The sequence below is a fragment of the Schistocerca gregaria genome, chromosome 1, assembly GCF_023897955.1.
Source record: "Schistocerca gregaria isolate iqSchGreg1 chromosome 1, iqSchGreg1.2, whole genome shotgun sequence".
Lineage (NCBI taxonomy): Eukaryota > Metazoa > Arthropoda > Insecta > Orthoptera > Acrididae > Schistocerca > Schistocerca gregaria.
The window spans coordinates 361162882-361186050 of NC_064920.1; the positions used below are offsets into that span (position 1 = coordinate 361162882).

The 23169-nt window shown below is 39.1% G+C and overlaps 1 protein-coding gene across 2 annotated transcripts in view; it reads right to left on the bottom strand.

The window, feature by feature from the left end:
• LOC126346278 (uncharacterized) overlaps nt 1-23169 on the bottom strand; it is a 176276-nt gene that overhangs the window by 97440 nt on the left and 55667 nt on the right. For both annotated transcript variants that reach the window (XM_050002172.1, XM_050002173.1), the window contains exons 3-4: nt 11840-12049; nt 10550-10660 (exon numbers count right to left, since the gene is read on the bottom strand). In XM_050002172.1, coding sequence (XP_049858129.1) covers nt 10550-10660; nt 11840-12049 — 321 coding nt within the window. The remainder of the gene's footprint in view (nt 1-10549; nt 10661-11839; nt 12050-23169) is intronic.

Consider the following 23169-nt stretch of genomic DNA (forward strand, 5'->3'; position numbering starts at 1 on the left):
TGTAGGTAAATTCTAGTTATCGATTAAAATTTTTTTAGCTGTTTCGTGGTAAATCAGAAAACAATTACGAGTGGATTAATGTTATTACATTTGAGACACCTGCTAGAAAAAGCAATCCAGTTAATGCTAGAAAAAGCATCCAGTTAATGAACTATCAAATAGAAAAAAAGCATGTAATGAATGAACTTTCAAATAGTTGGAATCGGTAACTAGAATTGACCTCATACACAGCTCAATTCCAGTTAACTAATCCATTATTACTAACTTTTTTGCAAAACTTCAGAGAGCTATTACGAGTGCAGATATAATATTATATGAGGTATGTCCACAAAGTAAGTTCACTTTGGTTATATAAAACAAATGTGTACAGATACAGAAAAAATATTTATTGCACAAAAATCTACAACTGTTAAACTACTTTTCTACATAGCTTCCGAAATTTTGCAGGCACTTGTCATAGCTTGGCACAAGTTTTTGTATGCCTTCTTCATAGAAGGTTGCCACCTGTGTATTCAACCATTTGGTAACATGTTTTTTCAGCTCATCATCATCGGTGAAGTGTTGACCACCATGGACAGATTTTATGTGCAAGATGAGATGAAAATCGCTAGGAGCAAGGTCCAGGCTGTACGGGGGATCATCAAATGCGTCCCAGTGAAATTCCCATAAGAGCTGTTTGGTCACATTCGCCGTGTAAGGTTGGGCATTATCATGAGGGGGGGGGGAAAAAAAAAAAAAAAAAAAAAAAAAAAAAAAAAAAAAAAAAAACTCCTTTTGATAGTAATCCTCGGCACTTGTTCTGTATTGCGCGGCGCTATTTCTTAATGGTCAGTAACCATGTGCACTGATTGCTTGGCCTCGTGGTGAGAAATTTCTGTCCCAAAAAATGGTGCACATGACTTTTCGAGGTGTCAAGATTTGCTTAGGCTTAACTTTTGTTGGCAATGAAGTGTTCCCCCATTCCAATGATTGCCGTTTTGTTTCAGGCGTGTTGTACGATACCCAAGTTTCATCCTCCATGACTATCTGAGAAAGAAAACCATCGCCTTTTTCACTGTAGTGAGTCAAAAACTGAAGTGCACTACCCATCCTTCGTTTTTTGTGTTGTTCAATAAGAATTTTGGGTACCCAACGTGAGCAACATTTTCAAAATTTCAGTTTTTCAGTAGCAATTTCATGAATTAGTGATAAATTGAGTGAACCAGTTCATCAGCACAAACGAGAGTCCACTTTGTTCTTCATTGTGCACTTGATCATGTCCTTCATTGAACAGTCTGATCCATCTTCTAACCATTGAATCACTCATAGCATTTTGTCCATAAACCTTGCAGGTTTGCCAATGATTTTCTTTGGTTTAACTTTCTTTGCATTTAGAAAACTAATCACAGATCTGATTTCACACGTGGCGGGATTTTCAATTACGGCTAACATTATAAAGAAGCACTACAAAGCACACGTCGGGAGCAGCGATCTGAAAATGGCGTACATGTCTCCTTCTTGAGTCAAAGTAACTGCCGCGCCTGCTTGGAACTGCAATCGTAGCGCTGCCGGATAGAAATAGAAACGGAACTTACTTTGTGGATGACCCTCATATTTTCTACATGTACTGCGAAAAGGATCTAAGTAATCGGCCATTGAATAGTTGGAATCGGTAAGTAGAAGTAACCTACACAGGAGGTCACTTCTAGTTCCCGATTGCAATATTACTGTTTCGCGGTAGTACAAAGAGCAATTACAAGTGCAAAAACTTGATAACAGACAAGAAATCTGCTTAAAATACAATCTTGTTAAGGAAACTACAGAATACGACTAGACCATCAAAAAACCGAAATTCTTTACAAACATTACTGACTACTCAAAAAAATAAAATGCAAAAATGACCAAACCTTGGAAACAATAACTATACTACACGAAAGTCACACCAGCTACAGTAGCTCCAAAAAAACACTCAGTAAAATTGATACATTAGGAATGGAAGTAAAAGTAAGATAAGAATAGCAAAAACATTGAAAATGAAAACATAAAAGTGGCTACATAAAAACTTACCACATGTGAACCTCCAAGGGAGTGAAAGATTGAGGGTGACAAGAAGAACAAACTACAGACATAACAAGAAATAATAATGTTAGGAGGGCAAACCATTGTGAAATGCGCAAAACACAGAATAACTAATAAAAAAATTAATAAGAAACACAATCTGCCAGGCGTGAAATCGGTTCTTCCCTACAGCCCGCCCTCAATCACATGCAAAATTTTAAAATAATAAAAAAAATTATATCACATGTCAATCACAAACACCCGCTGGCACAAGTCACGGCAACCCCCCTCTCCCCAAAAAATATTTAAATGACAGAAAAACCTTCCCCCACAGAGAAACCAAAAAAATAGCAAACCGATAGTACAGTAATAAAAAAAACCACACAAAATAAAACAAGGAAAAAATATCAGACCCATCAACACCTAACAAAACAAGGATTGTACATTTTGTCGACTATTTTCATAACTGCAGGAAATACACATTAACCTTCACGAATACTCTTCCTCCAACAGTATTCATCCAAATGGCCTTACAACATTGAAATCTTTCCCTTTCCCCAAACGACAACAGGTTTTACAGGCCACCAATACCCCTCAACAGTATTGGTACATGTTCCCGTCTTGTAATCTTTAAACTGAATATTGTGATTCATGACGGAATGATGATAACCCCTTTCACCAAACCCCTTGTTCGAAGCGGACCCATCTGACATGACTACTGAACCTTCTTCAACATATTCTTCTATTAAATATGTGAACACTTCCTTTGCACGATTTGGTACGACCCTAAATACAAGATCAGCACAATTCCCTCCAGAAACTACAACTCCATAAACCCAAAGATCAACAACCTCATCCCCCCCTGTCGTACTTTTTCTTTCCAAAACATGAGTCTACTACTTAACTGTACCCCTGGCCACTCCATTGATCCCCTACACGTTATAATTCCCCGCACACTTCTCTCAAAAATGAAAAACAGTGAACTGCAGTGCCACATGAAACCACTGCTTCGTGGATGACAGATTTACAAGAATACTGATAGCAAAAATAGTAGGTTAACATGACTACTACTTTTAAATTCAGCCTCCATCTTTCGAACCAGGTCCCCCAGCGTATAGATTTACATACTTTTTTTCTGCACCTCCACATGTATTCGTCGGAGGTTCGTGATGATGGAACCTTTGTCAAAACCATATAAATTCCACAAACACTGAACTTGCCAAATTCTGCAATAATGCTCAATGATTGCAAAAATCTTATAGTTGATTTACAGTCAGTCATTTTCTAAAGGAGAATTTTCGCTGTAAACACAACTGACTCATACATAATGGAAAGCAGTTCCATGAGAAATCAAGATCTTACAAATCGTGACTACTTTCATCAACAAAAGATGCTAAAAACAAATTACGATATGAAAACAAAACAATGTACACCGAATTTTTAATATGCGAGCTTCACGAAGAAATGCAGAGAAATCATTTAACGTTCATAACTACAATCTGTGGCACAAACAAAATAACATCACACATCACGTCAATGTTCAAAGCCAATGGGTGGAATCGGACACTAGAACTGACCCGGAAATTGCGTTGCACTGCTGCATGTGGGTTTGCTCTTTATGTAAATTGTTTATACCATCTCGAGTAAACTTTGCCTCAACAGTAAATAAAATGTAAACGTGTAACTGCTGATTACTATTTAATCAAAAATGATGTATTACATATGTATGCACGGAATATCTAAAACTTGTTTTTTTTCAAAAAGAATGGAATTAATAACAAAATTTTCTCAATAAATCATATTTGTTTATTTTGCACAGATATACATTAAAACTCGAATCACAGATAAGATAAAAACAGCTACCTCAAGTTAATTTGCAGCATTACGATAGATTTTTTTAAACATGCTCAACGAAATTGTGGAATGGATTTTCCCCAAAACGTTGATGCCAGAGAAATTCTGCCAGGTAGTTATTCAGCATAGCATGGTGAGTTCCGAAACGCCTTTAATTTTTTTCTTTAGCTTTTTGCACAAACTGATTCCACGTGATTTGCGGTTGCGTTTGTAAAGGGATGGACAAAATAAAGTCAAAGCAGACAGTTAATTGATCTTTTTTTTATGCATGCATATGAAAATAAGTACTATTCTCTTCTTGTCCAAACTATTTATCGTCCATGTTTCACTTCCATACATGGCTACACTCCATACAAATACTTTCAGAAATGACTTCCTGACACTTAAATCAATACTCGATGTTAACAAAATTCTCTTCTTCAGAAACTCCTTGCCATTGCCAGTCTACATTTTATATCCTCTCTACTTCAACCATCATCAGTTATTTTGCTACCCAAACAGCGAAACTCCTTTACTACTTTAAGTGTCTCATTTCCTAATCTAATTCCCTCAGCATCACCCGACTTAATTCGACTACATTCCATTATCCTCGTTTTGCTTTTGTTGATGTTCATCTTATATCCTCCTTTCAAGACACTGTCCATTCCGTTCAGCTGCTCTTCCAAGTCCTTTGCTGTCTCTGACAGAATTACAATGTCATCGGCGAACCTCAACATTTTTATTTCTTCTCCATGGGCTTTAATACCTACTCCGAATTTTTCTTTTGTTTCCTTCACTGCTTGCTCAATATACAGATTGAATAACAGGGAGAGGCTACAACCCTGTCTCACTCCCTTCGCAACCACTGCTTCCCTTTCATGCCCCTCCACTCTTATAACTGCCATCTGCTTTCTGTACAAATTGGAAATAGCCTTTCGCCTCCCTGTATTTTACCCCTGTCATCTTTAGAATTTGAAAGAGAACATTCCAGTCAACATTGTCAAAAGCTTTCTCCAAGTGTATAAATGCTAAAAATGTAGGTTTGCCTTTCCTTAATCTTTCTTCTAGTATAAGTCGTAAGGTCAGTATTGCCTCACATGTCCCAATATTTCTATGGAATCCAAACTGATCTTCCCCGAGGTTGGCTTCTACCAGTTTTTCCATTCGCCTGTAAAGAATTCATGTTAGTATTTTGCAGCTGCGACTTATTAAACTGATAGTTCGGTAATTTTCACAGCTGTCAACACCTGCTTTCTTTGGGATTGGAATTATTATATTCTTCTTGAAGCCTGAGGGTATTTCGCCTGTCTCATACATCTTGCTCACCAGATAGTAGAGTTTTGTCAGGACTGGCTCTCCAAGACCATCAGTAATTCTAATGCAATGTTGTCTACTCCGGGGGCCTTGTTTTGACTCAGATCTTTCAGTGCTCTGTCAAACTCTTCATGCAGTATTGTATCTCCCATTTCATCTTCATCTACATCCTCTTCCATTTCCATAATATTGTCCTCAAGTTCATCGCCCTTATATAGACTCTCTATATCCTTCTTCCACCTTTCTGCTTTCCCTTCTTTGCTTAGAACTGGGTTTCCATCTGAGCTCTTGATATTCATACACGTGGACCTCTTTTCTCCAAAGGTCTCTTTAATTTTCTCCAGGGTTCTTCCAAGTATACAACCTTCTTTTATGATTCTTGAACCAAGTGTTAGCTATGATTAAGTTATGCCCTGTGCAAAATTCTACCATGTGGCTTCCTCCTTCATTCCTTAATCCCATTCCATATTCACCTACTATGTTTCCTTCTCTTCCTTCTCCTACTATCGAATTCCAGTCCCCCATGACTATTAAATTTTGGTCTCCCTTCGCTATCTGAATAATTTCTTTTATCTCATCATACATTTCATCAATCTCTTCATCAGCTGCCTAGCTAGTTGGCATATAAACTTGTACTACTGTGGTAGGTGTGGCCTTCGTATCTATCTTGGCCACAATAATGCGTTCCTTATGCTGTTTGTAGTAGCTTACCCGCTTTCCTATTTTCCTATTCATTATTAAAATTACTCCTGCATTACCCCTATTTGATTTTGCATTTATAACCCTGTATTCGCCTGGCCAAAAGTCTTGTTCCTCCTGCCACCGAACTTCACTAATTCCCACTATATCTAACTTTAACCTATCCATTTTCCTTTTTAAAATTTCTAACCTACCTGCCTGATTAAGGGATCTGACATTCCACGCTCTGATCCGTAGAACGCCAGTTTTCTTCTTCCTGATAATGACGTCCTCTTGAGTAGTCCCAGCCGGAGATCCAAATGGGGGACTATTTTACCTCTGGAATATTTTACCCAAGAGGACGCCATCATCATTTAACCATACAGTAAAGCTGCATGCCCTGGAAAAATTACAGCTGTAGTTTCCTCTTGCTTTCAGCCTTTTGCAGTACCAGCACAGCATGGCCGTTTTGGTTAGTGTTACATGGCCAGATCAGTCAATCATCCAGACTGTTGCCCCTGAAACTACTGAAAAGGCTGCTACCCCTCTTCAGGAACCACGCGTTTGTCTGGTCTCTCAACAGATACTCCTCCACTGCAGTTGCACCTATGGTACGGCCGTCTGTATTGCTGAGGCACGCAAGCCTCCCCACCAATGGCAAGGTCCATGGTTCATAAATTATCTAAAATCTACAACAGTTACTATGTGGTTTCACTTAAATACACTGTTGTTTTATGTTCTTTCACTGAACAATACAGAAAACTAACTCGTTTAAAGTTTAGGAAACGACTGAAACAACTCACTAATGATCTGCAATAATGACATAACGTTTCTACATTCTTATATACAGCGTTAATGGCCTGTCACCGCACCATGTAGCTTCCAAGGAGTGCTGCGTTGTCAATTCGGCGCTGGGCAAATTGATGGCAGCTATGCTACGGACAGCTCTACCACGATTGCCATACTTAGATTAAGGAATCTACAGTTTGTGACACAGTATTCATATCTCAGATTCAAATATTTACAGTTTGTGACACACTCTAAAATCTGAGATTACATATATTTTTAGATAGACGGTCTTCCATCATACGAGTGTACTAAATCTAGAAACTCATCTATTGAATATACAGGATTGTTTAGGAGCCATAATTTTAATTTCGGTTTTCGTTTAGTAGTGGGCAATTTGGAGATATTAGGATGGAAGCAATTCAGTAGTTTTATGCCTGCATAGTGAGGGCTTTTTTCATAAAGTGTTGTTCTATGAGAGATGATGTGGGGCCTCTCTCTACCTCTAGTGTTGTGATCATGTATTTCTTTATTAAGTGTTTTGTTACTGTTTACTGCCATAATGATTATCTTCAGCACATACAGGTTATGAACAGTTAATATTTTAAATTCTTTAAACAAATTTCTGCAGGACTCCCTGGCACATTTCTTTCCCCTAATTTTAAGTGCCTTCTTTTGTAAGGTAAGTACACTTTTCATATTACCTATACTGCTGGATCCCCATACCTCTATCCCATTGCTTAGATGGGATTCAAATAGTGCAAAATATATTTGCCTCAGAGTGCTGATGTTACAAAAAGGTGTCAGTTTTCTTAGGACATATATGGTAGTACATAGCTTTTTGCAAATATCATTCACATGATAAGACCAGTTTAACTCCGCATCAAGTGTCAGGCCAAGAAATTTGGTCGAGTATTTTTTTTAATGTATTTGTCACCCATTAAGATTTGTTTTTCATGAGTTTTTTGCCTCCCAAGATCAAATTCAATATAGACAGATTTATTTGTATTTAATTTTAGTTTGTTTTCATTAAAATACTGCAGAATTAATCCCGCTGCAGTATTGGATTCCACTTCGAGCTGTGAATAGCTTGGATTGCAGCATATTAATGTGGTATCATCTGCATATAAGACAACTGTTGCATGGTTTGTTATGGACTGAATGTCATTAACATAAATAATAAAAAGAAGTGGTCCTGATATTGACCCCTGTGGAATGCCAAAATTTATGTCAGTGGTGTGTGATTTGTGTGCTCCCTCTGTAGTGCTAATAGACACAAACTGCTTCCTATTTGTCAAGTAGGACCTCATCAGATTATGGGCTGTGCCTCGAATGCCATAGTTCCACAGTTTGTCCAGCAATATGGTCGTATCAACACAGTCAAATGCTTTTTGTAAGTCCAAAAAGATACAATGCAGAGTAAACAAATTTACTTGTATGTGTAATAATCTTTGCTTCTCTGGATGTTCTGGAAAACTACTGCAGATACACGTCTGGGACAAGGTTTGTTAGATTCACCAGACCATTAACAACAAAATAAATAGAAATAGAAATATTGCTTTACTTTAACCTTGTACAGTTTTGCGATGGTTTCACATTGGCGAAGTGGCTAAATTTCAGGCAAAATCTTTTATCAGCCGTAATTCTGTAACCAAACATTTGCAGGCCTACATTTATATGAACTTTTTTCTTTAGTTTTTCTTGTAGAATAACACATTAAAATAGTTGCATATCATCATGCATCACCCTGTATGTCGATCTTTTTTGCACGTGTTACACTTTAAGATATATCACACAACGTGCCAGTAAAATTTTTAATGACGACATTAATGTCTGATATTGTGGACTCGAAATACTTCTAAATGACTCGTCATCAAAGAGTTGATTTTTAAATGAGAGTCAAACGCTCTGTGATTTAAAAAATTCATCGTACATTCTAGCACATAGTTCAGCTTGCGTAAAAGGAAATTTACTTTGAAAGTAACGCTTTTCAAACCACCATTCACAATATTTTCCCACGACGTTTCAGCAGTTGCCAAAGAGCGCCAGACAACAGGTTCAAGAATGGTTCTGATCACTATGGGACTAAACATCTGAGGTCATCAGTCCCCCAGAACTTAGAACTACTTAAACCTAACTAACCTAAGGACAGCACACACATCCATGCCCAAGGCAGGATTCGAACCTGCGAGCGTAGCAGTCGCGGGGTTCCAGACTGAAGTGCCTAGGAACCGCTCGGCCACACTGGCCGGCCCAGACGACAGGTGCCACCATGCTTTCACACCTACCATGATGCAGGAAGCCCGTATGTTCATACGTGTAAAACATTAAAAGATCTTACATTATGTCATAAAAGAAACAAGACATCAGAGGATTCTCCAAGAGCATCAGAATTTCGTAAACCATACTAAAATGTGCACATGTATGTCCAGATTCCCAATAAGTAGGCCTTGACCTGATATTAAGTTTTTCAGTGTAGTTTTTGGGGTCTAAATTTTCTTGGAGTACCAGTACTGTACTATATCATGTTTGGTTCTTTATTACGGCATAATGCCATATGTGCCACATGATGGAAATGTGCACTTGAAATGCAGCAAACAGTTGAAACTAACCAATAGTGTGGAATTAAACACTTCATTTCAAATAAATTGATTGCCTCAGCGCAAAAGATTAATAAAAGCCAAATTTCTTTAGCAAACTGACAAAAATAACTTCATTGTTCTGCAAGACGATTATTAGCTTGTCTGTCAGAAAGGTGGAAATAAAATAAAATAAAATAAAATATGAAACTAATTATATATTTTAGTCTTCTGTTATTATGTGAATGTATTTTAATTAACTTGATAACTCACGGCCACGGAAATCCTTTTTTTCTAGATAGTGCCCCTGACAGAGACATCACGTACACTATGTACACATTCAAAAATCAATTTATGGTTCAATCAGAAATCAACTTAGAATGTGTTCAAACACCAACAGGGATGCGTTTCAAAATCATATGAATAATCGATAGACTAACATGTGTTGGATGCTAGATGCTTTGTTAAACAAGGTTTTTCCCTCAAGAATATGAATTATGAATTGGACGCCCCCCCCCCCCCCCCCCCATTCCCCCAATTTCCGTCCGAGTCAGATACTGCAGTTTGCCTCCCTCCACTTCCTAGATCCGGGCCTGTTGCACATGCGTGAATCTGGTAGCTTGCGTGCGCCAGTAAAGTTTTTCCCGGTGGCATCTAGCTGCTTGCTGCGACTGCTTATATAGTCAACAGCCACATTTCTGTAGCCGGAAATGGGAGAAATTAGTACTCATACCTGACTCAGCTGCACATGCGCATGAGCCTGCTCATAACTGCTAAGATAAATCTAATGTAAACAATTGTGACTTCACACTCATCAGAGGCAATTTGTTGTCATGAAGCATTGCGTAGTCTTTCTAAAGCCTTTGACACATTTTGCTGTTGGTAGATGCTTGTATGAGCACTGCGCTTTGTTGTTGCATGTACCCGAATAATGATATGACATAACCACTTGTCACTATGAAAGTCTTCTGAACTGAAATTAGTATTTCTTTTGCAGTTTAAGATTTATTTTCGTTTTTTTCTCTCATTCATGTTTTATTGCTACAGTATTATTCTGCAGTAGTGGGATACAGTAATATCCTTTGTTAGAGTATCGGTTCTTACGACTCAGAATTATAAAAATTTAACTGAAAACTAAAACAATGAAAAATTCCCATTTTTTTTCTGGATTAAAAATATTCCCTGTGTTTTCCCAGATCTCCCAGTTGTCCCAGGTCATATACACCCTGGTCATGTAGGCCCAACTCTTTTTCTCAGATACTCCATGTTAATTAGTAACTGTCTTGTTGGCATTAATCATTAAAAAGGTAAATTTGATTTACCGAGGCATTCACAGCTGATGGTGTAGAGACATCAAGTAATTCACTCTCTGTCAATATGATTTCCTCTATTGTGGTTTTGGTAGAAGTTTCAAGTTTTGGTGACAAGATTCCCTGTAAAGAAGGAAAAAATGTCAGTAGATCATACACATACATCTACAACATATGGCAGAATCATCAGAATAAAATTTATTATGTCTCATATGTTAATTTGTCTGAATAATGATATGACATAACCACTTGTCATTATGGAAGTCTCCTGAACTGAAATTAGGTAACAAGTATGAAGCTCTTCTTTCAACTATCAAATAAGCTAGAAGATTTCAAAGAAAGTGAATAAGTTTTACGCTAACTCATAAGTATCTTTAATACACATTATGCAAGCAGCATTTACGATATCACTCTAACAGACTGTAGCTCCAGTAATGTGCTGAAGCAGTGTATTCTACATTTGAAACATCAACTATAAAATTTTTAGGGATACAAATACAGTATCGTGGATGAAAATGTATTGACCGGTTAATATAAACCTTGGCAAAGTGTCTTTTAAGACTAGCTATTTTACTTCACAGGTTGAATTGTAAATTGCATGGCATTTGAAGCCCATCTTGCATCTCATCAGTGCATATCCATTGTTTATGGATTTGATTGCTTGAGCACTGAATGATGCCACATGCCGATTTCTTCAATTGCGTTTACATTGGCACAGTGATGAAATACTTTTTCAAGATGTTTTTTAGCATATGGACAACAACTTGCCTCTTGTGATTATACGTTTCAAAGTGGAATGGTCTTTAGGCATATAACATTCTGAATTTCTGTTTTCACAGGTTGTTTGACATCCTAAGGATCAGTTTACAGGTAAACTCTTCTTATGACTTGAGTAAGGACAGTATGAAAAAGTTACGCACATCAAAATTTTAATAGAAAAAATAAAATAATATTACTTGCTACAGTTGCAATAGAAGAACTTGTACCGAGGTTCTGCACGTACCTATAAAATAGACCATACAGCTAGCATGTGGTGCCTGAGGGACAAGTACAATTGGCAGATCACTGGCTCCTACCACTCAGTTCTCTGAACTATCAATCATACAGTTATTATAACCAACATATATGTTTGTTATTTCATGTTATCTCCATATCTGTATTAATAGTGGCTTCTAAGTCATTCTGCTTCCCTTTGTACTTCTCACACTACTTCATTTTCTCATTTTAACTCTGTCAAAAATACTTGTTCGCACTAGTAATAAAAGCCTCACTCTTGTTTCAAATCAAATGTGCAACTCTTACAGGAAAGGCATCAGTTGGATCCATTAGTAAGTCAGCTTCAGTAGTTTTCCTCCTGCATGAGCTAGGATACAACAGATCCATCAGTGTTGTCTCAAATGTGGCCAACACAGATTCTGATCCCATTATTGACCACTGAATCAAATCCACATACAATTTTTCTTTTTCCAAAGCTTCTTGCAAATCAGTTAAGAAAGAAATATCTGGAAATATCTGAGAACAGAAAAAAATAAAAACTATTTTAATATGAAAACAGGGAAAATATGTTTGCAATCAGCAATGTAACATCAAAATCAAAATTATATTACAGCATTACTATAATTACAAAAACACCACATGCCTCATGACACCAAATAAAGCAAGTGATCTATGAAGGAGTTTCTAATTTAAAAAATATCTAAATAGTTGTTTTTATTATGTTAATACATTTCAGTATTTAAAGTAATAATAGATTTTACTTGACAACACAAAATAAGCTAACATTATATTCACAAGGATGAGACACTGGTGTAGCAATAATAGGGAAAGGACAGATTGCCAGTCACCACATAGAGGAGGCACTGAGCCATACACAGCCACAATGAAAACAATGCCAGAAATGTTCAGCTTTTGAATTTTGTCCTTTATTAGAGGTAGAAAAAATACACATTCACACAGGAAAAATTCACACACACATAGCCATTGTTATCTAAGGACATCACACACATCCATGACCAAGGCAGGATTCGAACCTGCGACCATAGCAGCAGCACGGTTCCAGACGGAAGCACCTAGAACCGTTCGGCCACAGCGGCCGGCTAATAGGGGTGGACAGGGACACAGTGTAGGTAGGGGGGTTGGGAGTACTGGGTAGGATAGTGAGGGGAATTTTTCTGGATTTAGGATTTAATGAGAGGAAGTCGAAGCCCTGGCGGAGTACATGATGTAGTTGCTCCAGTCATGGTTGGTACTGAGTCACAAGAGAAGTGCTTGACAGTAGGGATGTGGGAGATGATCTGTGGCTGGGGATTGTTGGTAGATTTGATATGTATGTATGTACTGATGTAGCCACCCTTGGGATGGAGGTTGACAACAAGGAAAGTAGCTTGTTGAGCTGAAGAGGACCAGGTAAAGAGAATAGGAGAGGTGTTTTGGAGGAACACGGATACAGTGCCTCACAATCAGTCCAGATTGTGAAAGTGTCATCACTGTACTTGAACCAGGTGTGAGGTTTGGGACTCTGGGTGTTTAGGAACAATTCCTCTAGATGGCCCATGAAGAGGCCAATATATGATGGTGCACTGCAGGTGCCTTTTACTGAACCATAGAGTCGTTTGTAGGTAGCACCTTGAAAGCAGAATTCCATCTCTCAGCTGTTTGAGAGTCATTGATGACATCTTCAGAGTTTGGACTGAGGGCAAGGCCATCCTATTTACTCAATGTCTCCCCCCCCCCCCCCCCATGCTCGCTTCAACTGGTGCCCCCCCCCCTCCTCCCCCCCTGCTCACTTCAACTGGTCCTCCTAAGTTGAATAAGCCACCATCCTCAATGCTGATCTAAACAGATGACTCTTTCAGTACTTCTGTCCACATCAGACATACCAACCACCAACAGTACTTCCACTGCAACAACTGCCACCCAATCCACACCAAGAAGTTTCTTCAATACAACTTAGCCACTCACGGTCATCACATCTGCAGTAATGAGCAGTTTCTCTCCAAATTAGCACTCCTCTCGTGACTCAGCACCACCCATAATGAGAGCAACTGAATCACATTATCTGCCAGGGTTTCAACTGCCTTTCTTCATGCCCTGAAATGAGAAATACCCTCCCCACAATCCTATCCAAATCTCTCAAAGTGGGAGGTACTCCGCAAGCCATCATATGGTGCATGGTGGAGGGCACCATGAACCACTATTTGTCATTCTCTCCCCTGCTCCAGTTGCAAATAAAGTGAAAAATAACTGATATATGCCTCCATATGAGCCCTAATTTCTCGAATCTTATCTTCGTGGTCCTTATGTGCAATGTATGCTGGCAGCAGTAGAATCGTTCAGCAGTTAGCTGCAAATGCTGGTTCTCTAAAATTTCTCAATACTGTTCCTCAAAAAGAATGTCGCGTGTTGTTTGAACCTTTTGTTGTTGTTGTCTTCAGTCCTGAGACTGGTTTGATGCAGCTCTCCATGCTAGTCTATCCTGTGCAAGCTTCTTCATCTCCCAGTACTTACTGCAACTTACATCCTTCTCAATCTGTTTAGTGTATTCATCTCTTGGTCTTCCTCTACGATTTTTACCCTCCACGCTGCCCTCCAATTCTAAATTTGTGATCCCTTGATGTCTCAGAACATGCCTGACCAACCGATCCCTTCTTCTTGTCAAGATGTGCCACAAACTCCTCTTCTCCCCAATTCTATTCAATACCTCCTCATTAGTTATGTGATCTACCCATCTAATCTTCAGCATTCTTCTGTAGCACCACATTTCGAAAGCTTCTATTCTCTTCTTGTCCAAACTATTTATCGTCCATGTTTCACTTCCATACATGGCTACACTCCATACAAATACTTTCAGAGACGACTTCCTGAAACTTAATTCTGTACTTGATGTTAACAAATTTCTCTTCTTCAGAAATGCTTTCCTTGTCATTGCCAGTCTACATTTTATATCCTCTCTACTTCGACCATCATCAGTTATTTTGCTCCCCAAATAGCAAAAACTCCTTTACTACTTTAAGTGTGTCATTTCCTAATCTAATTCCCTCAGGATCACCCGACTTAATTCGACTACATTCCATGATCCTCGTTTTGCTTTTGTTGATGTTCATCTTATATCCTCCTTTCAAGACACTGTCCATTCCGTTCAACTGCTCTTCCAAGTCCTTTGCTCTCTCTGACAGAATTACAATGTCATCGGCGAACCTCAACATTTTTATTTCTTCTCCTTGGACTTTAATACCTACCCTGAATTTTTCTTTTGTTTTCTTTATTGCTTGCTCAATATACAGATTGAATAACATCAGGGAGAGGCTACAACCCTGTCTCACTCCCTTCCCAACCACTGCTTTCCTTTCATATCCCTCGACTTTTATAACTGCCATCTGCTTTCTGTACAAATTGTAAATAGCCTTTCGCTCCCTGTATTTTACCCCTGCCACCTTTTGTTTGAACCTACCAGTGACAAATCTAGCAGCCCCTTCTGGATGTGTTCCTTTAATCTGACTTGGTGCAGATCTCAAACACTTGAGCAGTACTCACAAGTAGGTTGCATCAGCATCCTATGTGTGGAGTCCTTTCCAGGTGAACAACACTTTCCTAAAATTCTCCCAATAAACGAAAGTCGACCATTTGCCTTCCCTACCACAGTTCTCACATGTTTGTTCCATTTCATACAGTTTTTTGTGTTATGCCCAGACTTCACTGTGTCAAGCAGGACACTTTTGATACTGTATCTGAACATCAAAGGTTTGTTCTTTCTATATATCCACAATAAATTGCATTTTTCCGTGTTTAGAGATAGCTGCCATTCATCACACCAACTAGAAATTTTGTCTAAGTCATGTTGTGTCTTCCTCCAATCACTCAACTTTGACACCTTACCATACACCACAGCACCATCAGCAAACAACTGCAGATTGCTGCCCAACCTGTGTACCAAATCATTTATGTATATAGGGAACAACAGCATTCATATCCCCTTCCCTGGGGCACTCCTGAGGATACTCTTGTCTCTGATGAACACTTGCCATCAAGGACAATATACTAGGTTCTGTTATGTAAGAAGTCTTCGAGCCACTCACATACCTGTGAATTTACTCCATATGCTTGTAGCTTCGTTAACAGCCTGCAATGAGGCACCATGTCCAACACTTTCTGGAAATCTAGAAATATGGGATCTGCCGGTTGTCCTTCATCAATAGTTTGCAGTATATTATGTGAGAAAAGGGCAAACTGAGTTTTCACAAGTGATGCTTTCTGAAACCATGCTGATTTGTGGACATAAGCTTCTGAGTCTCGATAAAGTTTAATATAATCGAAGTGAGAATAAGTTCAAGGATTATGCAGAAAACCGAAGTTAGGGATATTGGTCTGTAATTTTGTGGGTCCATTCTTTTACTCTTCTTATATATTGGAGTCATCTGCACTTTTTCCGGTCACTTGGAACTTGGTGCTGGGCAAGAGATTCATGATAAATGCAAGCTCGATAAGGGGCCAATGCCGTGGGGTACTTTCTGTAAAACCAAATTGGGATTCCATCTGGACCTGGTGATTTATTTGCTTTCAAACCTTTCAGCTGTTTCTCTACACAAGGGATGCTTACTACTATGTGGTCCAAATGGGAGTCTGTCTGATGGCATATTTATATGATTCCTGAACATGAAATTTAAAACTTCAGCTTTTGTTTTGCTATCTTCAACTATCATACAAAACAGACTGGTCAACAAGGGACAACATTTTACATATGAGCACAATTTTCTTGAATTCTCTGCTAGATCTTTTGCCAAAGCATGATGGTGGTAGTTGTTGCATGCTTTGCACTTAGATCTATTGACAGAAGCTTAAAGCTCTACTAATCTTTGCTTGTCGTTATTTGTGTGTTCTCTTTTGAACTGTGAGCGCAACAGCTCTGCTTCCTCAGCATCTTATGAATTTCTTTATTTAACCATGGTGGATCTTTTCCATCCCTTATCCACTCACCAGGCACATAACTCTCCAGACCCTGATTTACAATCTGCTTAAACTTTGCCCACAATTCCTCTACATCCATCTTACTGGAACTAAGTGATGTCAGTTCACAATTTAAGTGAGATACTAACAACTGCTTATCTCTACCCAGCACAAACACTCTCCTAGCCTTCTTGACTGATTTATCAACTTTTGTAACCATAGTTGCTATAATGACATCATGATCGCTAATACCCATTTCTATACTGGCACTGTCAATAAGGTCTGAACTGTTCCTAGCTACAAGGTCAAAGATATTTCCGTTGTGTGGGGGCTGCTGAGCTCGCTGCTCAAGACAGTTTTCAAAAAAATGTGTCAAAAGTCATCATTTGAATACAGTTCAATGCAGAATTGTGTGGTCAGCTGGTTGCTGCATCAACACCTACTTGTGCAGCAGTCTGGCCAGTGAGCTGGACAGTGTTACCAGTGGCAGTGCAGGTGCCTGCAGACAGCCGTTTGCATTTTCATCATGTTTACAACTTTTGGAGAAAACTGTGAGTATGATGAATGCTGTTAGGCCCTCTCCATTTGAAATTAATGAGTAGATATTTTAAGAACTTAGAGTTGTAGAGTATCACACAATAGGTATTCTACAGGATTTCATCCAGAATCCTCTTCGTGAGACACTGCCTTGTAGAAGCATTGTCCATGTGAAGCTGAGAGCTACACCTGCTGTAGCACAGATACTAGGAGCATCTTCCTTTCTGGACAGGCTTCAGAAGAAGAACAAGACAAAGAGTATCTTACAAAATCCCATCTCTCCAATATCCAATTACACATTCCTTCCCCAATTCCCCAGATATACAATCCAAAGTGTGATCCATTCCATGCTGAGGGGTGCATGGCACATGGGAACGTGTCATTAATAGAGCATAGAGGATACTGAGAGACTTGCCTGAGTAATTAGCCTTGTTGCGAAGGGGTTCTGTTGTGTCAATCAAACATTTCTCCAATAGTTGTGGGATCAAAATGGATACTACAGAACAAGAGAAAACAAAAAACTGAGGAACATGATGAGACTCCAAACATTGGGATTGGAACCAATGGAAGCGGTTTCAGCAACTGGACCAAACAACAGACCAGTCCAAGAAGTGGATATTGTCATGGATAAGTTGGACCAGGTAAAGAGTATATCTTTGTCTGGGGCACAAAGGAAAAAACTTCTCAAAGATCAACAACAAAATGAAGGTAAGGAATGGCTTCCTAAACAAAAATGGAGGTAACTAAAAGGTTCTGAACCTAAAACCTAAAAAAAAAGAAAACAAAGGATGTCTCAGAGTGAAGGGGTAAACAGACCCCCTCCACTGCTAAGACAGGAAACAAGAGAACAAGGAAGGAGTCTAATACCCAATTCTCAAGATAATCAAATGCAGCAAAAGCTGCAGCAAAAGAGGGAAGCAGACCTGCAGTGCTGCAGTCTCGGTTTTCAGGACACAGTACTGAGGTCTCAGTTTTCAGGATGGCGTTTTCCAACAGAGATTTCCACTCCTTAATGTGATCTTGTAGCACGTGAAGCTTGTTCAGATGGCTCTGTTTGAGAAGACTGGGAGGGTCAATCTGGACAAAAGTGCTCTTGTCTTTGTCTGTGAGGCTATGGCACAGTGGAGTGGCTTAAGGAGATGGCACCCAAGATATCTTCATGGGAGAGGCAAAGCTGCTGTTCTTGGCAGCAGATAAACTCTTTAAGACCACAAAGGTACCAAAACTTCTTAAGTTACTTCTCCAAAGATTATAACTAAGGTTGCAGAACCAGGGGGTCTTAACAAAGGATTGGAGGGTATTAAACTGAAAGGTTGTACAGAACAGCCAAACAGTTTCGGTCTAAGTCAGTGAAAAATTCGTGAAGGTAATGTGAGAACAGAACCTGAGACTGTATTGAAAACAGAACCTGAGATCATACTTAGAGTTCTCACAGGTTACTGCCAGAGTAATCAAAGATACCAGCATGAGGGAAACTGCAAGTGTTGCAGATAAACCTGCAACCAGTAAAGGGACAACTGCTGCCCTGAGTCATCTTCTGGGGAGATGGAAATTGGATGTGGCCCTGATCCAGGAACACTATCTATACAAAGGTGGCATCTCAGGCCTCAGAGGAACTGGAGGTAAGTTAATTTATCCTATAAATATAAGTAACTCCAGAACACGCATTTACATCAAAAATGGAATTTCATTCCTGTTGAAGGCATACTTTTGTGCCAGGGACTTAATGGCGACAAAATGAAACAGCATGAGGAAGGAAGAATGAGAGAAATTATACTGGCCTCAGCTTACCTTCCTTATGAGAACAGTCTCCTCCCTCATAGGAAGTGAGGAGAATGGTAGACAGCTATTAACAGCAAAATAAACAACTGCTGGCTGTGAATGGTGGGCTCCATGTGGTTCCCAAGTCATGCAGTGACCGTAAACCATAAAATTACCAAATATGCAGCAACCAGTCACAAAATCATGTTTTATTTATTCACTTTTGCAAATCGCTTTCAACCAATATGTGCCATGAGTAGTAATACTGTCTTAAGCAGAAAACATAAAGTTTATGTTTGACCTCTGCTTAAGACAGTATTACTACTCATGGCACATATTGGTTGAAACTTTATGTTTGACCTCAGTTTAAGACATTATTACTACTCATGGCACATATTGGTTGAAAGCACTGATGATGGCTGTTAATCAGTTGAAATCGATTTGCAAAAGTGAATAAGTAAAACATGATTTTGCGACTGGTTGCTGCATATTTGGTAATTTTAATTGCTGGTTGGTTGTGAAGCCAGTGTCCACAACCTGGTGTGGGGTAGCAACAACACCAACACCAAATTAAATTTACTCAGAAGCCATCTGGAGATTCTGAATATGGGCAGCGAAGATAAGAAGGGAAAAAGTACCTGACATAACTTTTCAATCCATACTAATGGATAGCTATGTCAAACAACAGCATGTGCCACTTGACCCATCTTTACCTGATCACATTTACATTAAGTTTGAGGTCGATGTGGGAGTGAAACAGACCAGGGCTTACATGAATCTTAGGAAAACAGAAAAGACATGAATTCATGCTTATCTGAAGTAACTTCAAAAAGAAATCCAGTAGATTTTGAGGAAATGTCAGATGCAGTGTCATCCGCTTTTATGACTTTGTATTTAAAAACCTGCCCTGTCACTAAGAATTGTACCTTGTTGTAATAACAACCTGTAATTGTAAAAGAAGAATGTAGGAAGGCTGTTCAGCTGTGCAAGAAGCAAAGGAAAATGGTCAAAATACCAAATCTGCCAGAGAATGTGTCGATTTAAAAACAATCTAGAAGGGGGTGGGAATGTTTCAACTGTTCAAGTCACCAGCAGATGGAGTCTTTCCAGTTCTACTGTAACAAGCAGGAGAGAGTTTAATTAGACTCCTTTTTTAGGCTGTTTAGGGTTAACATAGCAACAGGAATAATTCCTAATGCTTGGCAGACAGTAAGGGTTGTTTCCATTCTGATAGCAGGGCGAAATGCTCATACCAAGGCTAAGGATATGGGACCAATTACTCTGGTCCTTGGGCAGGATAGGGAAAGGAGGCTAACTAAGGTTCCTCCACATGTAAAACAACATGCATATCAACCAGGCCAATCATATGAAACAGCACTTCATCAACTCGTTGGGCTGGTGGAAAAGCACCGCACTTCTAGGAAATAGCTCTCGGCATCTTCCTGGATATCAAGGGGCTTTTAGTATTATGACTTGTGAATCCATAGTTAGAGCTGCAGAAGGGCATGTCATTGAGACCACAATATGTAGGTGGATTAAGAACACGTTGAACAGAAGACAGAAAGGTAGAAGCCATCATGATAAATGAAAAGATGGCGACCAACATCACCAGAATGTGTCCACAAAGAGGGGTTTTGTACCCACTAGTATGGAAACTAGTAGTGACTGGACTCATTGAAGAACTAAATACTAGAGGCTAGTTTCACCAAGGATACGTAGACAAATTATTCCTGTTAATACTTGCAAATTTGCTACTACTGTCAGAATAATGGCACAACACGCACTGAACATTGTGCATAACTAGTGAAAGAAATAGTATCTATGGGTCGGCCCCAAGAAAACAGTTGTAGTAGCACGTACAAGGAAGCATATCCAGTACACATACTGGAATCTTAAGCTTCTCGATGAAACTCTACCTGCAGAGAGGGTAATGAAGTATCAAGGGCTAATTCTGGATGCAAAGCTATCGTGGACACCTCACATAAGGAATATAGATTTTGAGGTGAAAGAATCTCTTATGAGCACTAGATGAGCCTGTGGGGAAAAGCTAGGGTCTAAATCCCAATAGTATGTCCTGGATATACACCGCAGTAACAAGACCTATGATAACTTACATGGCTAAAGTATGGTGGAATGAAGGGGAACAGAAGGTGGCTGGTAAGGAGCTTGGCAAAGTGCAGACACTGGACTGCTTAGCCACAACAGGCAGATTTAGCAACATACCTACTATTAGGATGGAGGCAATGCTGGACATATCCTCATTACATCTTTGTCTTACAACGGAGGCACTGGCAGGGACGTTCAGGTTAAAAACAGGAAATAACGGAATACCTTTAGTATATCCAGAATCCCACACCAGTACAGGGAATGCAGTACATATAGGAATGACCAGGGAATGCTGGACAACTATACAATAACTTCTAGCTGCTTCAACAAAAACCTTTCAATGTAACCACTGGAAGTAGGGAGCAGGGAGAAGAAGAAACCACAACACAATGCAAGAGACATAGTCTGGTTTACTGACCAATCAAAAACATTTGAAAATTTTGGAGCTGGTGAATATGAAGAACAGCCTAGACTTGAGAGAGAAATCTTTATAGGGGAACTGGTCATGATGTTCCAGGTGGAAATATCTGCTGTCAGGGTGTCATGGAGGAGGATTTGCATATGCAATACAAAGACTGAAGCATCTACATTTATTCAGACAGCCAAGTAGCAATTAAATATCTATCAGCCCCTGCAATGAGAACAAATATTGTTGCTGAATGCCATAAAGTCCTTGTGAGACAAGGGAAAATCAACAGGGTAAACTTTCTGTGGTCCCTGGTGATTCAGGAATCAGTGGCAATGAACATGCTGATAGGCTGGCAGTCTGGCAATGATAGAAGTGATGACTCAATTTACTGGACCAGAATCTGCCCTAACCATCACTCAGGTGAATGTTAACCCTTTCACTGTGCATTTACTCTCAGCGTCTCCCACCTTGTGCGCGTTATTTTCACCCAGTGTGTATATATACGACTGTAGCAGTCTACCGTTATTATTGAGATAAAAATGAGACGCAAAATCCAGTATTGTCAGTGTAAATCGTTTCCTTTTTTAAAATCTTTGTTCAGAAAGTCTTATTTTGTTCAAAAAAGGTACTTTATTAGGAGAAAAAATACAAAACATATTACATAGTAATACTTCAAAGTGTGATATCTCTCAAAACAAAAATTCAAACATAAAGGCTTATTACATTTTACACAAATGTATATTGTGTCAGTTCATTTATCATGTTTTGCACATACAATACACCTTCTCTGGGCAGCCTTCTTCTTTGAAGTTCCTGGGATTAACGAGATAAAGTGGCGCTCGGTTAGGTGTAAGGGATTGTCACAATCAGCGGATCTCCTTCGACGCCGTCGCCTCTGTTTGAGGTTGGTGGTGAATCTCTAGGATCTCCTTGATAAGTTTCTGTTGAAAATCAGATACTGAAATATTTCGTCCCTTTTGAGTTTTATATAATGCACGTGCACTGGGCAGGGACAGAGCCACCAAATGAAAAAATACTTTTTAATAGCATTTTAAAGTTTTTCGTACACATTCTACTGAACTTAGCATCATGTTGCTCCTGTCGACAGCCCCCATATTTTCAGTGTAGCATATGATGCAAGTTGGTTTTGTTTTTGGTTCATTCATGGTTCTGTCAATTTTGTCAGTCACTGTAATTTCGCTTTTATGAAGAGTTGAAAGCATCCTCACTTCCCACTTGTCCTCCCACTTCAGAGCAAGAAGTTTATTTGTTGAGATAAACTCGATCTCGCCTTCTCTTAGTTTTTATGATAAAGCACATAACCACATCTTATCTGGTCATGGAGAGAAAAGAACACCTGATAGATGTGTGGCTGAAAGATTATGGTGAAAAACACATCACAGTGATGAAGAACGATATGTAAGAAACTGAATCCAGTGTGCACAAAGAGCATATAGAAATTATGAAAAATTTAATAACAGAGATTGTTAGAAGCTGAAAAACCATTTTCTATGCTAGAATTGGATGTTTTAGGACTTTGTAATAGAGCAAAAGTGGGTAATAAATATGTCCTTAAAGTACTAGATCACTTTTCATGATATCTCGTAACGGTAGCCACTCCAGATCAGGAGAGCATCGTACCACAGACCCTGGCAAACAGCTGGTTCCTGAAACTCGGCATGTCAGAAACCATTATTATGTACCAGGAAACAACTTTGTATGTGAACTAATGAAACAGCTATATCACTTATTACCGAGCGAGGTGGCGCAGTGGTTAGCACACTGGACTCACATTCGGAAGGACTACGGTTCAATCCCGCGTCCGGCCATCCTGATTTAGGTTGTCCGTGATTTCCCTAGATCACTTCAGGCAAAT